Source organism: Panicum virgatum, chromosome 2N (genome assembly GCF_016808335.1).
Source record: "Panicum virgatum strain AP13 chromosome 2N, P.virgatum_v5, whole genome shotgun sequence".
Lineage (NCBI taxonomy): Eukaryota > Viridiplantae > Streptophyta > Magnoliopsida > Poales > Poaceae > Panicum > Panicum virgatum.
The window spans coordinates 35790491-35806019 of NC_053146.1; the positions used below are offsets into that span (position 1 = coordinate 35790491).

At 45.0% G+C, this 15529-nt stretch overlaps 1 protein-coding gene across 8 annotated transcripts; it reads right to left on the reverse strand.

The window, feature by feature from the left end:
• Nucleotides 1-9609: 9609 nt before the first annotated feature.
• On the reverse strand, nt 9610-15104 carry LOC120660294 (transcription initiation factor TFIID subunit 15-like). 8 transcript variants are annotated; one of them, XM_039938754.1, is made up of 10 exons: nt 14566-15104; nt 14022-14144; nt 13421-13638; nt 12299-12415; nt 11843-12180; nt 11530-11736; nt 11192-11275; nt 10485-10566; nt 10287-10413; nt 9610-10059 (listed from the first exon to the last, which is right to left on the reverse strand). In XM_039938754.1, exons 1-10 carry the CDS (start codon nt 15080-15082, stop codon nt 9854-9856), a joined length of 2019 nt encoding a protein of 672 aa, XP_039794688.1. In that variant the 5' UTR covers nt 15083-15104; the 3' UTR covers nt 9610-9853. The 8 variants fall into 8 exon arrangements, 7 of the variants coding, with proteins under 7 accessions (XP_039794688.1, XP_039794687.1, XP_039794690.1 ...); XM_039938753.1 differs by having other exon boundaries at nt 13421-13641; XM_039938756.1 differs by having other exon boundaries at nt 13421-13948; nt 14022-14119; nt 14566-14703.
• Between the last annotated feature and the right edge of the window lie 425 nt (nt 15105-15529).

Consider the following 15529-nt stretch of genomic DNA (forward strand, 5'->3'; position numbering starts at 1 on the left):
CTTTTAATGAAATTGGCACCTACGCAAGTTCTTGCCCCCACTCCACATTTTCTTAGCATCGCTTGAAATAATCATCGTCTTCCATTGTGTGCGGAGTAATGCCCCAATCCTCTTTCTTCTTTCTTAGCATCACTCAAGCCTCACATTGTGGAGGGTCTTAGGTCAAATATGTTTCATTTAAGGCGCTAATTAAAAGAAGATAGAAATTCTAATAATATAAGCAATTCATACGGAAGTCTGAAAGACTTGTGTGACTGGCTACGTGCCTACCTGTCTGCTCGTATACTCTAAGTTAGACCAAATATTACTACATATTAAATAAAAGATCTTGGGCCTCCTACTCTGTGGGCCTCGGGCCGTCTCCTGACTGCCCATCGACTTTTTTTCTTTTTTATATTTTTTAAAAAATAAAAATTTCAAAAATATATGTCCGTTTTGAAATATTTTAAAAATATCCCCCGGTCGCCCCCCATAGGGCGACAGGCCCTAAGTGTAATTTTTTTTCTTCAAATTTGCAACGATGTCCCTGGAAAAAAAGGGGCATGTCGCCCCCCCGCGGGCGACAGGGGGGGCCTGTCGCCCCCCCACGGGCGACCGGGGCAACCCCCCTATATAAGCTCCAACCCCCCCTTCCCTCCTCATTTGAGCCCGAAAATTCCACCAAAAATCCAGAAAAAAAGAAAGAGGTGAGGAGAAGGGAAGCGGCGAAGGCCTGCCGGATTCAGCACTTGTGATCTGCAGGTTAGTACATTTATTTTATATAATTTTTTATTTAAGTACTACGCATTTAAGTAGGAGTAATTTAAGTAGGGGTGAGTAATTTAATTTAATTAGTGCTATAGTAGAACCATTTAAGTAGGAGTTTAATGATACTTTAGTTTGTAGTTACGTAGTAGAAGATTAGTACTACGCATTTATTATTACAATTGCAGTACTATTAGAGACGTGTTTATAAATTAATTATGATTTAGAATAGAATTTGGCATATGCAGTATAGAATTTGAGTGTCATCACGTAGTTATGAATACTTATATGTTAGTAGTTGAATTTCATAATTAGTTTTTACGGATTATTGAATAAAGTAGTGAAGTAAAGAGTATAACTCGATAAGTATTATGTGATATACAGATATGTCGAGCAAGATGTAGTTTCAAGTATTTTATGGTGACTACAATGTTATGTATGGGCCAAATGGAGTAGATCTTTCTGCCTTTAAGTGCACATCTAGCGCCATAGATGAACCTCTGGAAAGGAGTTTTGGTTCCATATGTAAGTGGCTGCAGCGTGGGTTCCAGTGTTGATCCGTTGACACATGTGATCACCGTCCAGTCTCTTGTTAATTGGGAGGTAGAAAGTGAATTATGGGAATTGATGATGATACACAGCATTGATGACTGCCAGAAGTACATGCAAGTAGCTCTAGAGCGTGGGTGGCCTCTGGCCATTCTTGTTCAAATCCGGGAGAAGACACAAAATGAAATCCAACATTGTGCAGATCAAGGAACTCCGAGTATTCGAAGAGAGACCAATTATGTTGAGCAAGATGAGTCAGAAGAGACAGAGAACCAAAACATGGGACCACAGGGCCTTGCTGATGAGGGAGAGAGGATACATAGCATTGTCGACGAAATGGAGGCAGAAGACCAAACCGCAATAGAGATGGAAGAATATGAGGGCTCATCTGATGACGAGCAGTACTCATTGCCAAAAGAGTGGAAGGAGCATGGTTTTGTCATGTCGCAGAAGATGTACGAAATCAGGAGTGGGAGTACAGAGGGAATGAGGTAGTGCAAGGTGCAACATATCCAAACATTGAAGCTGTAAAAGATGCTGTGAGACTATGGGCAATATCATTGAAACGAGAATTCAGAGTCGTAAAGTCTGGCAGTAGAGAATATGAGGTGAAGTGTGTGAATGATGGATGTCCATGGCGAGTACATGCATTCAAGGGAAAATGGAAGTCAAACTAGAAATGTTCCATTGTGATAGAGCACACTTGTTTGCTGTCAGAAGTTCTTTCCTCGCATCGCAATATATCTTGCGACTTTGTTGCAAAGCAAATGTATGGGTTTATTATGGACAACCTAAATTATGAGCCAAAAATGATTGTTCGACACATTGAGCAGACTTACCAGTACACCATCAGTTATTTGAAGGCATGGCGGGCTAAACAAAGGGTGTTCGAGATGCGGTTCGGCACATACGAGGCATCATATGATAACCTACCTCGTATGTTATCCCAGGTTGCTGCTAGAAATCCTGGAAGCTTTTATGACACATACCTCGTACTAGCCGTGACTAGGGGACAAAGAATTATGCAACGAGCCTTCTTTTGCATAGGTGCTTGTGTTAGAGCATTTCAGTTTTGTCTTCCGGTGATCTGCATTGATGGCACATTTTTGACTGGAAGGTATAAAGGTTAGATACTCACCGCAATCGGTGTAGATTGCAACAACCAAATAGTTCCACTCGCATTTGCATTTGTTGAGAATGAGAATATAGACAGTTGGTATTGGTTTCTTGAACGAGTGAAGATTCATGTTGTTGCTGCACGTCCAGATGTGTGCCTTATTAGTGATAGGCATGCAGGTCTGCTGCAATCAATACTGAAATTGCAACATGGAACTGCGACAACGCCTCCATTGTGGCCCGATGTCCAAAACAGGTGGTGCATTAGGCATATGGGTGCAAACTTCTATGACCACTTCAAGAACAAGGATATTAAGAACCTGTTTAAGAGGTTGTGCACCCAAAATCAACAGAGAAAATTCAATGCATTATGGCAGATGCTTGATCAGTTGACTGCAGAGCTAGTGAAGGTAAAGGCATCAGGAGCAGGCACGAGTCAGGCTGCAGAGGCTAGGGATTCAATTGAGAAGCCATTTTCACACTGGATTCGAGGTGCACCAAAGGAGAAATGGTCATTCCTGTATGATACCAACGGAATACGGTATGGTATTCAGACAACGAACCATGCAGAGTGTTTCAATATGGTTATGCGTTCTTGTCGTACCTTTCCTCTTATGGGAATTGTTGAGTTCATCATGCATGGGTGCATGAAGTATTTCAGAGAGCGTTACATGGCTGCAAGAATAAACATCAGCAACCCCCAAATTCAGTTTTGCAAAAGAGTGACACAATATATGCAAGAGAAGATTGAAAAGGCCAAACTGCACCGCGTCATATCGACAGGTACAATGGAGCATAGATTTGAGGTTCTATGCAAGGATAGAAGTGGTCGTGGTATCCGTAGAGATAGGGTGGTACATGAGAGTTTGATTACAGTAGATGGCAAAGCCTTCTACTCCTGCATGAAGCCTAAGTTATTGCATTTGCCATGCTCCCATCTCATTGCGGCATGTGCAGAGTCTGCATTGCAGCCAGGAGTATTTGTTTCACCTTACTTTAGCAAGGAAGCAGTTGTATCCACCTGGGGACATGAGGTATACGGGATTGGAATTGTGGGGCCTTTCACTCAGGATAATGAGAATAAGATGTTTATTCCTGATCCAGCCACTAAGAAAGGCAAAGGCCGCCGTCAGACACGTCGTATTCGGAATGGTATGGACGAGTCGGAAGCAAGCAAGGCACAAAAGCGTTGCAGCCAATGTGGAGCATTGGGTCACAACTACAAGAAGTGTCCTCAGAATGCACTTCACGATGCTGCTGACGTCGGTCCTTCCGGAAATCCCAGAGATGGAGCACCTCCTACGTTCAGACGAGCATCGGCGAGAATTGCTCGTGGAAGGCATTCGGTGTCATGATCCACAATTGTATTTCATTATTTGTAATATGTAGTAATGAAATATTGCAGGTATGTAATGAAATATTATTGTACCTATGTGTCCAGTTTGTATGAAACATATATGTACCTATGTGTTCTCATATATTTTTGAAAATGCAGGTATGGAGATGGACTCCTTGCTAGACCCAGTTATCGACTCGAGCCACAGGTCTTACTTTGCAGCTGTTGAGCACCGAGCCCTAGAGGTGCTACGTCCTAATCCACCCGGGGAGGCGATCTCTATACACCACGATTGGTGTGACAGGTATGTAATGAAATATTATTGTTTATCACTTATGTATTCGTCGGTATTCCTTTATTTAGACAATTTTGTTTATTGCAGGTTACGTGAGGCCGGTCTACTGACTCTGAGCCGTCTTGTCGAGGTTGGGCCTATTCAGCTCGATCGATCCCTCCTGACGGCGCTCGTTGACAGATGGAGGCCGGAGACACACACGTTCCACCTCCCGTGTGGGGAGATGACTCCTACGCTGCAGGACGTGGCCTACCTCCTCGGCCTCCCTATCGTCGGGGAGGCTGTACGGTCCGCGTGTGGTGGCGGCCTCGTGGAAGGATGACCTGGAGGCCCGTTTTGCCCTGGTTGACCGCGTGAAAGAAGCAGGTCTGATCAACCCGCACCCGCGAGCAGCAGGTCCTTCGAAGACCTGGTTCCTACAGTTTACAGTACGTATTCATTCCATATATAAATTTAATTGTTACAATTCACATGTGGCATTGTCAGTTGAAACCATTAATCTTAATTATTTATGCAGCCTGCCGCGCAAGGTGATCCCGATGTCTTGGGGTATTCACAGCTAGGAGGAGCACCACTTGGGATCTCTCAGCAGCAGACACCGCAGCCCCTTGCGCGTCCTGAGCGACAGGTGAGGTCTCTGAATGTTCTCACCTACTCCGAGGGCCATGTCCGTGCCGAGCAGAGGGCTAAGAGGGTCCGACGCCCTAGGGGTGGTTAGATATATCTGATGTTTGTATTTCTGATGTTTATTTGTAATGAGATAGCTGTGGACCGCTTATTTGTATCCGATGTTTATGATTGTGCTAGTTTACTTGTCATTTGTTTCTATACATACTATTGATGTGAACTTATTATGTTTGTGGGTTCCATAATGCTCGTGAAATAAGGGAAGTTCTTGCGATTTTTTTCCCGTGATTTAATGAAGGACAAGTTAGGTGCGGTAGGAGTTAGCGGCCGAGATCCTGCCGACGATGATGACGACTACACGCTCGAATAGCTCAAAATAGGAACCATAGTGTATCTAGCTGCGAGTACGAGATCACAGGTTGCCACTGCTCAGCACGGCGATCACGGGTTTCCCAAATGTCGCATTCTTTGCCCAGACATAAGTGACCCAATAGCAGTGCCCTTCCACCATTTCAAAAAGATGTGACAACACGGCAACCACTCCAGCTCACCTTCAAAGCAGTCTCTCTGTCGAGGACGACGGACCTGTCATTCTACAGCGCAGGTCTGTGGCGTGTAGTGGGGAAGGCGGCATCTAGGCGCGATCGACCGAGTGGCAGCAATGCAGCGCTGTGAGTCTGCATGCACAGATATGCATCGAGTAGTCATTTCGAGAATCGAATCTAGCCTTTTCAGTGTTTGATCAGCTAGCCTCTTCACTGTGTTGTCATGTAGGCTTTTTAGGTGCATTTACACTCCACACTCCGAGTATCAGACCTTTGTGCGCTTATAAATACTCTGAAGTTTGTGAACTCCCAGCAGCACTTAAACACCAAACCTCATTGTATACCCAATGTCTGGAGGTGGGTCTAGCGGGAAGAATTATTATGGTTTTGGGAAAGGAAAAGGGGGAAGAAAGGGAGACCCCATAATATGGGAGGGGCCTCTTGGACCTGATTCCTTTCCGGAACCACTGTTTGAGTTTCCACCACAGCACAAGAGTGAATTTACCAATGAAACTCCTCTTCGACAATACGATAACCATAGAGAACCGTGGCCAAAATGCAGACATGGTGAGGACTGCTTAGTGCAGATGTGCACCGACGGGATGGATGGCGGTCGGCGTTTCTTTAAATGTCCACACGCATGGGTAATACTCGGTTGTTTCATTTCTTTATCTTCAATGAGACACCTTACATGAAATTTGTTTTGCAGTCTTCCGATGCTCCAGAAAACTGTGGTTTTACTAGGTGGGTCGATCCTGCACCAATTGATTCTGTTCAGGAGTTCATCGAGTACCTCCGGATAAAGATCTTTGATCTGGAATGCAAGGTGAACCATTATGAGGAAGTGAGCGAGGGTAACAAAGACGAAGAAGTTGATGATATCAGCAATGCTGCCGGTTCATAGGATGAACCATGCACTATTCCTTACTGCAACTGTCCTTGTCACAAGAAGAAGGGCCCTGCGCCTCCGGCACCACCACCTGCAATGGGTGCATACTGCAGAGAAGGTTCAACGCAGTTTGCTACGTGGGGGTACGGCTACTAGAACTACCCTAGTGCTAGTGACTTGCTACATCGTTGTGTTTGTTCTGTTTTTTTTTAATTACCTAAGGCATGTTAGGTTAATCCGGAATCTGTTTACCGTAGTTTGCAACGGGTTCTGCCATGCCACTGCATGTGTGATGTGTGTTTCATTATCGTTGTATTATGATGTAAAATTTGATGGTTCGCATTATGTAATGCATTTCTTAGTTCTTATTTCTTATCGTTATATTAATTAAATGTGTGCTTTATAGTATTCTAGTCACATGAAAAGCTCTGAGGGCCATGTCCGTGCCCAGCAGAGGGCTAAGAGGGTCCGACGTCCTAGTGCTTTTTATACACTTCAACGTTCGCCTCTGATCACTCTCGTATTTTCCATTACATACAATAGATGGTATGTTTATACTTCGATGCTCCATTACGACTAAGTACGATTCAAACTCGACATTATGTACATGTCCAGTGAATGCAAGTTTGGTACGATACATACATACAAGCATAATACAACATTAACAATACTAAATGCGAATACATCTTAAACCGATGAACATCATATGTTATAGATCATGGCATGAAATCATCTAGGTCGTCATCCCAATTAACATATGGTGGTGCTGCAGGTGGTGTACTATGGCTCGACGAATCTCTTGGCATTCCATTTCTCTCTTTTCTAGATCTACGTTCATGTACAGGGGGAGGAACATCATGTGTTGGAGGCCATGGTTTGGGGGGCATGAAGTCATGCATGTCGTCATCCCAGTTAACACAAGTTTGTGCTGCAGGTGGTGCAACATGACTTGATGAACCTCTTGCCTTTCCCTTTGTCTCCTTTCTGATTCTAGGTTCATGTACAGGGGGAGGAACATCATGTGTTGGAGGCCATAGTTTGGGGGGCATGAAGTCATCCATGTCGTCATCCCAGTTAACACAAGTTGGTGGTTGAGGTGCTAAACCATGACTCGACGAACCTCCGGGCATATGTTCTTGCGCAGGCCAAGTACTATCACCCGAAGATCTTATCCGCCTCCTTCGTCTAGTTTGCGGCATAAGTCCACCAATGATACATACCAATTTATGGAAATTTGGTATCGTTTTGTTAATCAACTCCGTGTCCTCGGGGTAATCCTAGCATATAATTAAAAAACAATGTTACTGTTTCATAAATATGGATTCGAAATGACGGACGGGATTACAACTGAATGAGAGTTACCTTAATGTGCATCTCATACACCTCTGGCCGCATCCATATCTTACAAGAACTTTGTAAGAATCCAATGATATTAAGATGATTCGCTAGTTCACATACTCTCATGTATATCTTCCGACGTTCTAGCAGGTGTCCCTTTACATCTTACGTCGTAATACCTCGAAATAATGTGAAATCTTTAAACTCTACTACTTTGGACAACACCATCTCTATCTTACCATCTGCTAACGGATTCAACTTCTTACTGATAACAAGATGGGTCATGATATCAAGTATTATACTAGATTTTTCTTCGGTCCATGAAAATCCTCCACAATTGGAGGCAGTCATTGACTTATGCTGCAATATCAATAAGGTACTTTCATAATTCTATTCTAATTCATAATTAATTTAAAAACAAGTATGTAATAGTACTGAAATTGTAATACTAAACGAGTGTTCTAAAGCACCAAATCTAATTCAGCTAATCCGCTAATTAAATTAAATTGTTATACAATATCAATGGATTCATACGGAAGTTACCGGTAGATCACAAGTACGCAATTCGGCAGAGTTTCGCCGTTTTTCTTCTCCTCACCCCTCTTTTTTTCCTGAATTTTTTGGCTCAAATGACAAAGGTAATGGCGGCATATGGCGGCCAGGGCTTATATAGGGGGAGGGGACCCTGTCGCTCCCCCAACGGGCGACAGGCCCCTGTCGCCCGTTGGGGTGGGCGACAGGCCCCTGTCGCCCGTTGGGGGGGCGAACGGGCGACAGACCTTTTTTTTCCAGGGACCTCGTTGCGAATTTGAAGAAAAAAATTTACACTTAAGACCTGTCGCCCTATGGGATGGCGACCGGGGGTATTTTTGAAATATTTTAAAACAGACATATATTTTTGAAATTTTTATTTTTTAAAAATATAAAAAGAAAAAAAAACCCTGCCCACCCTCGTAGGAGGAAGAAGGAGAGACCGGTGGTGGGCTTAGGGAACCGTTATTTTATTCGGCCTTCTATTTGGGCCGTGCGTTTTGCACTTCTGCACCACATCTGAGCAGCTCACTTACATAAATACATGATCACGATTTAGGTAAAGAGGCTATGGCCCATAGCCTGCTTATTGCTTTTTTGCTCATTAATTAATTTGTTCTATTCATTTAATTGGCTAGTTTCGGTTAATTAATTGAGGGAGAATGGTTAAGTGAAGGCATATCAAAAAGAAAAAGGTAAGGCTAGCTTGCTCGCCTCGTGTAAATGCTTTCTTGCCCACCTCTTTACCTTTGATATTTACTTACTCCCTTCCCTCGGTCCCAACAAAGATTGCATTTTTTATTAGAACAGAGGGAGTAGTTATAATGTCATCCTTGTGCTTAGTTTTTTCTAGAATATTCGCTAGAACTCATAACTAGGGTGCAAAACTATTTGTGCAGTAGACCCACTACAGTCAGCTCATTCTGACCCTTGCACCGGTCTCAGGCCTCCCCTTATATATGGGTGAGGGGGGTTCACCACACCTGCCCCTAGTTCTGGATAAGAAGGTTTAGGTAAGGTCGCGCTACGGCCACTATGTGATGACGTCCTTCTCGCTTGGATTCTATACGCCCCCTCTCCCCCCTCCCCCCCCCCCCCCCCAACCACCACCACACCGTGGAGAGCAGATCTCCTATGTCAGTGGTGGGGAGTGGAAGCCTGACCAGGGGCTTTGCTTTGGCCAGCAACACATGTCGTCTTCTCCTTCGCCCACCTGTACCCAATCCATCAAGAGTTCAAGACCAACGCTCGGCCCGCCTATCCCGAGTGAGGCCCCCTGTATGCTGGAGATTTGACCGGATGGATACGGGTCACGAACATTGGAAAAAGAAAATGAAGGCTTTCCCTCATTTTGCAGCAGATGTACTTATCTGATCCAGAGGCGAGCAGTTTAACATCTGTATTTGATAAAAGCCGTGCAAGACAGATGGGGCGGTGCCGATCAGTCTGTTTCCAGGAACATGGCGGCCGAAATTCTAGTGCGGCTGATGACGCGACAAAAGCCTACATAGATCAAGTCCAAAACCCAACGATGACAAAGCAACACCGGAGGTTTGTTGCTCAGAAATCCACAGCTGCTTCGAGCTTGTGGTGGCACAAATGGCCCGGTCAATGTCACCCGATTTTACAAACAGCAAAATATCAGAATAGCTTGCCAGTGCAGAAAATAATTCAAAGCAACATCAGATCCACAGGAAAAATCAGCGCCTCGATTTTACAAACAGCAGATATCAGAATAGCGTGCCAGTGCAGCAAATAATTCAAAGCAACATCAGAGGTCCACAGGAAAAATCAGCGCCAAGATGCTAATAACAACACATCTCCACGGCTACAAAAGTTGGTAAAAGCTATGTAAGGGAGGAACAGAGCCCTGTCGTTTCTCTTCACCTGTGGCGGCGATCACGGTCGCGCTCCCGACTCCTTTCGTAGTCATGGTCCCTTCCTCTGTCCCTCCCCCTTTCCCTGTCACGGTCTCTGCTCCGGCTCCGGCGCCGCTCTCTTCCATGTTCCCTGCTCCTGATTTCCTGGCCATCATAATCATCCCTACCACGATCCCTGCTCCTCTCCCTGCCTTCTCTTTCACTGGAACCTACGCCAGCGAATTAACACCAGGTCATATTGAGCACCGACAAAGCAACAGATTCATAACAGTAACTATCCCTTTTTTTCTTCCCTAGATGCAACAGATATTCAAAAATTCAAAGCACAAACAGGACAATCACATGACAATTACCAAAAAGCACGAACTGGATGATAAATAATCCTACAACAGCCTGGAATATGGGCTTATCAAAGTCAGCGTGTCAAGAGGAATACCACGATGCTCAACTTCCCATCCAGCACGTCCAGACCCAGGAACAGTCTGTGCACTTTCAGTATGCTGTGCTTTGGCACGGAATTTCTTTTTGAGATTGCCAAACTCATCATATATCTCTCCATCATCCTATGATACAAGACATATTTAGACATGGAAAGTAACTGTTACAATATATACAAATAATGTTCAGTAAGCACCTCCTCAGCCTCTTTCCGACGCTTTTTAACTTCCTCTAGTTCTTCTTCATCAAGCTCTTTGTACCCACCACCACGGCCACCCCTAAAATTGGTGACACAAGCCTCAATATTTGAATACCTTCTAGTTATAAATAATTAAATGCATGATTGCTCTCTCATGGACATAACATCACATGCAAGTATGCAACACCATGTTGTGCTGTTCTATACATACATTGCAGGTTTTTTACAACATATTTCACAAAATATGCTGCAAGAATCACAACTAGCGACTCACTATTGTCCATGGGCCAAAGTGTCGCGGTGCTGCACTGAAAATCCTTCGGGTCCAGTTTTGATCCCGAAAACACAAAACATCGTGACAAGGGCACAATATTACAGCAGTTGACCTGCTATTTTTCAAAGGCTATCCTATGTTGATGCAGGTCCACATTTAACCTGAGAGTGAGTGTACCAGGTGGAAAAGCATGACGTTTATAGCAATTAATGAAACAACCCTCATGTATCATTCACCACATATAACAAATGCAGCTCTTCTCTTTGGATAACTTGGTATTAAATCCACAAGATGTTTTGCCATGGTAGGTCAGCCCACATGTATGGACCCAAGAGCACAAACTATACCTGCTTGAGTACATTTTACATTCAACTTCTTAAATAACACAGTTATGAACCAGCCAAATGCAAATAGTAAATCTTGTACTTACCTTGCACCACCTTCATTCGTACCAGGCTTGGAAGTGTTACATATATTACATTTGGTCCGCTTAGCCCAGTTTATGTTACCGCACCTGGAACACAAATGAAGTTGAGTTTCATAACACATCTCTGACAACAGGTTTATAGTAAAGTACAAAATTGCAACAGATATGGAGGGCAGCAGTTTAGTTGAAGCATAAAGAAGCATACAATATCAATGCTTGGAAAGCACTATCTCATTGGTCTCAAGAGGCAGCAATCAGGTGATACAAAAAATGAATGTGAAGACAGCTCAAAGATTTACCAAATTTATGAAACAGGAAAACTTAAGCTCTTAGTCTCTTACATTGGACATGGCCAATCATTTGGACCAAACAATCCAGGTGGACCACCAACAGCAGCAGCACCAGCACCCGCACGGCTGCTTCCTCTTGCATCAGCGATACCACGGCCTCTACCCCTACCACCACCACCACCACCACCGACACCAGCAGGGCGAGCAGCTCCACAACGATTACAAACGCCACGGAAGGCAAAATTTACATTGCCACAACTGAGAGAATAAATCATATCAGAAAGAATGAATACACAATGAAAGACTATACAAGTCAACTGGAAAACTGAAGTGATAGAGAAGTTGCTCACCAATCATAACAGACCTTGTATTTGGACACATCCAATCCCCATCTTGCTGCCACGCCTTTCCTGGACCATCACCGCGTCCTCTACCTCTGCCAACACCGTTATCCAATTCATCTTGTCCACCAAGGTCAGCAGGGATGGCCAAATTTGTGGAACTATCAAATGTATCTTTACTTTTTGACTCAGCTATATGAACCTGGATAATACTCCCATGGAAATCTTTGTTATTGAACCAGTCCACCGCAGCTGAAGCTGCATGTGGATCCTCATAGGTGACCGTTGCATCACCCTTTGGTTCATTGGTAACCTTGTCCCTATATATCCAAATTTTTGGTCGCCCAGTCCTCTTGTCCTTCTGTGTGGTATGACAACAGAGAAGAGACAAATTTATCATGAAACTGAATTTGAAAATTGTAAGGGATCTTGACAAACTTGGTAGTGGTTGCAAAAATGTTACCTGATAAGACCCATACCTTTAGCAACCCTATGGTGCCAAAATATTCAGCCAGCATAGTCTCATCAGTTCCAGGAGGCAGGTTGCACACATAAACTGAACCATTTGGGGGCCCTCTTGACATATATCCAGCCATCTGTAGCACACCACCAGTATCATTATTTTTAAATTGTTTTGCTTCAGAAAAGGTAGAGGGGCTACACACAAACAAATATTCAAACATATGGATACACAATGTTGTAGTCTGGGCTACAAACAGCAGGATAGTACAATAACTACAAAAAAAAGTAGTGCAGGGGCTACAAACAGACAAAAGAAACATGGCATACAATTTAAAATATACTTATGCAGGATGTTGTAGCTGCGGAAAATCTGTGATAAACCTCAAAATGAGCTCTAGGCTAATTTTAGATGCAACATTCTCGGTTAATACACATTCTTGCTTGATATGTAATGATAGAGGTTGTGGCCAGAAAAAATATACTAATTTTGTATAGCGAAACCTATTTCTACAGAATAATATGGGCCCTGAAAGAAAAACAACGAAACCAAACATAACAAGAGAGCAAAAAAATTTAAAAAGCAGGAGCAATGCACTTATGTTTCCATTCAGAAGACATTGGAAATGTTACTATGCATTTTTTTTACAGACCAACTATTTTACGAATACTTTGGCAAACATTTCAATACAGATGCAGTCATGTCACAATGTTGTCAGATGTTAAGGGAGATGAAAATTTGTCTATTTCAGATGCTGAGTGCTGCACACACAAAGCGCTACTAACACAGTGAGTCAGATGCAAGAGGATAATAGACGACTTATCAGCAGCATCACCATCGAGTAAACCGCTGCAGGGTTCAATAAATTATATAGAAGATGTGCCCCTATACTTTGTAAATCGACAATTCATTCATGATTCAGCAACCTAGCAGCCATAAACATACTAACCCGCCATGCAGGACCAACTGGCTAAATGATATTTACACAAATATTTGAAGAGTTCGATTCGGATAGCAGACAAAACAGATGAGGGGAATAATTATGAACTGGCGCACCAGTCCTAAAGCTCTGGTATTGCTGCATATGCTTAAATCAAAATTGCACAGTTCAATGGGGTCACACACTCATTGACAGCAGTACCAGGGTCCTGATGCAGTGGCGGAGCCACCCATACCGCACGGTGGGGCAGCTGCCCCAGCTAGCCGCCGGGAACCGCCTGCCGTGCCCGTCTGCCGCGCCCCGCCGGCCACCGGAAACCCGCCTGCCGTGCCCGTCTGCCGCGCCCCGCCGGCGGCCCACTGCCGGCCTGCCCCACCTAAATTTTTTTGCTGGCTCCGCCTCTGTCCTGATGTACAACACTACTAAAACATTGCAAACCAGACGGTGTCAAGTCGTATCTGCCAACAGAACATGAACACTATCAAGTCAAATCGTTTCTCAGAACAACGCAACCATACACAGATCGATGGGGATACAGGTGCCTAGTCAAATACCCCAACTGGGGCGCGTGGAGTGGGTACGAAGACGTGACGCTGAGCGAGAGTCCCACGAAACCCTAACTCCCCCTGCACCGCAGGACGCAGATCTGCGCCCGTTGACTTGCGCGGGCGTGGAGAACCAACCTATGGCTCCACCCCAAGAGACGGGGCTCCAGAATCTCTCGTGGGCCTACATGCGCAGCCGCACGAGATGGAACAGGTGAGGGGGGAACCCTGAGGGGGCAGGCAGCGGGGAAGCTCACCTTGCGTTGCCGTTGCCGTCGCCGTCGCCGGGACACGGTCGTAGGTACTAGGCAGGGCAAGGGTAGGCGGCGCCGGCGACGAAGGAAGGAGACAAACCCTAGTAGGCAGGTCAAGGCTAGTGCCTAGGGATGAAAACGGTCAAGGCCTAGGCATGAAAACGGTCCGGAAAACTCCTAAACCATTCCCGCAACCATATTTTTTTTTGACAAGGAACAGAAATATCTGACGGGAAAACGAAATCGGTATTACAGTATATCGGAAACGGAAGAGTTCGATCGGGAACATGATGATTACGATCGGGAATCGGGAACTCAAGACGGGAATATACATGTAAGCACTTGAAATATTAAGCTTGAGAAGATAGTTCCAACTATGCATAAATTACACACAAATAAGAGACATAACCAAACATTCAAGCAAGTGATGTGAGAAGCAACACACAGGCACACAACAACAGAATTGAAATATCCATAATCCAACGCTCCAACAGAAAGCAGACAGAGACTAGTACCCAACGCCCAACACAGGCACAGCAACACCAACCTATTAAGCCTCTAGTAGATAGAGACCAGGAGGAAGAGTGGTGCTCTGCAGTCTGCACCAACACCGGTGGCAGTGATGGCACTAGGATGAGCGGACGTTTCGATGCCGATGAGACCACTAGTTGCAGCAGCCGGCAGGACCTCCTGAAAGCGACATCCTCGGTGTCGGCGGCGGGTCTAAGGAGGTCGGACGGTGGCCGTCGACGTCTGCAGTCCCGGGGAAGGGCCGGCGAGCGGCGGTCGATTTGGCCGGGCACGATTTGGCTTAGGATTTGGGGGCGGCCGGGCGCGCAATTTTGGAGGGCGAGGGGACTGGGGAGTGCGGTGGCCGGCGGGGGGAAGTGAGGCCTAGTTGGGTGCGGCGGCCGGCGGCTGGACGAGAAGGGCGCGGCAGGCGGCAGCGGGAGGAGAGAGGCGTCGGATTGGGGAGTATCGTGAGGGTCTGAGGGAGAGGGCGATCTAGGGTTGGACGGTTGGGCCGTTTGGGCCTTGGAGGCGCGGAGGTCTGAGGTTGACATTGGAGACTGGCTAAAATTGAGGTTGAAGCCCACTGATCCGGGAAAACGGGAATTGTGAATACGGTCGGAAAAACACTTCAACCGATTCCGTTCCCCTTCCCGTCCGTTTTCCCAGTTTAGACGGTAAACAGAGCCGGTCGGTTTAGACGGTAAACTGTACACAGTTTGGCTAGAAATGATGAGATGAATCTTTTGAGTCTAATTAGTATACGATTGGATACTAATTATCAAATAAAAATAAAATGTTACAGTAGCCAAACCAAAAAAATTTCACGAACTAAACACGACCTTATATTGGTCCACGCACGTCTACACACGCCCACGGATAATACCACTCTTTCAATAATCGCCTTTATTTTGCATCTTTTTGTGGGGTGAGGTCATCATCACCAACAAGCTAATAAGCAAAACTCTACCACTAGCTAGCTAGTTACCACTAGGTAGAGG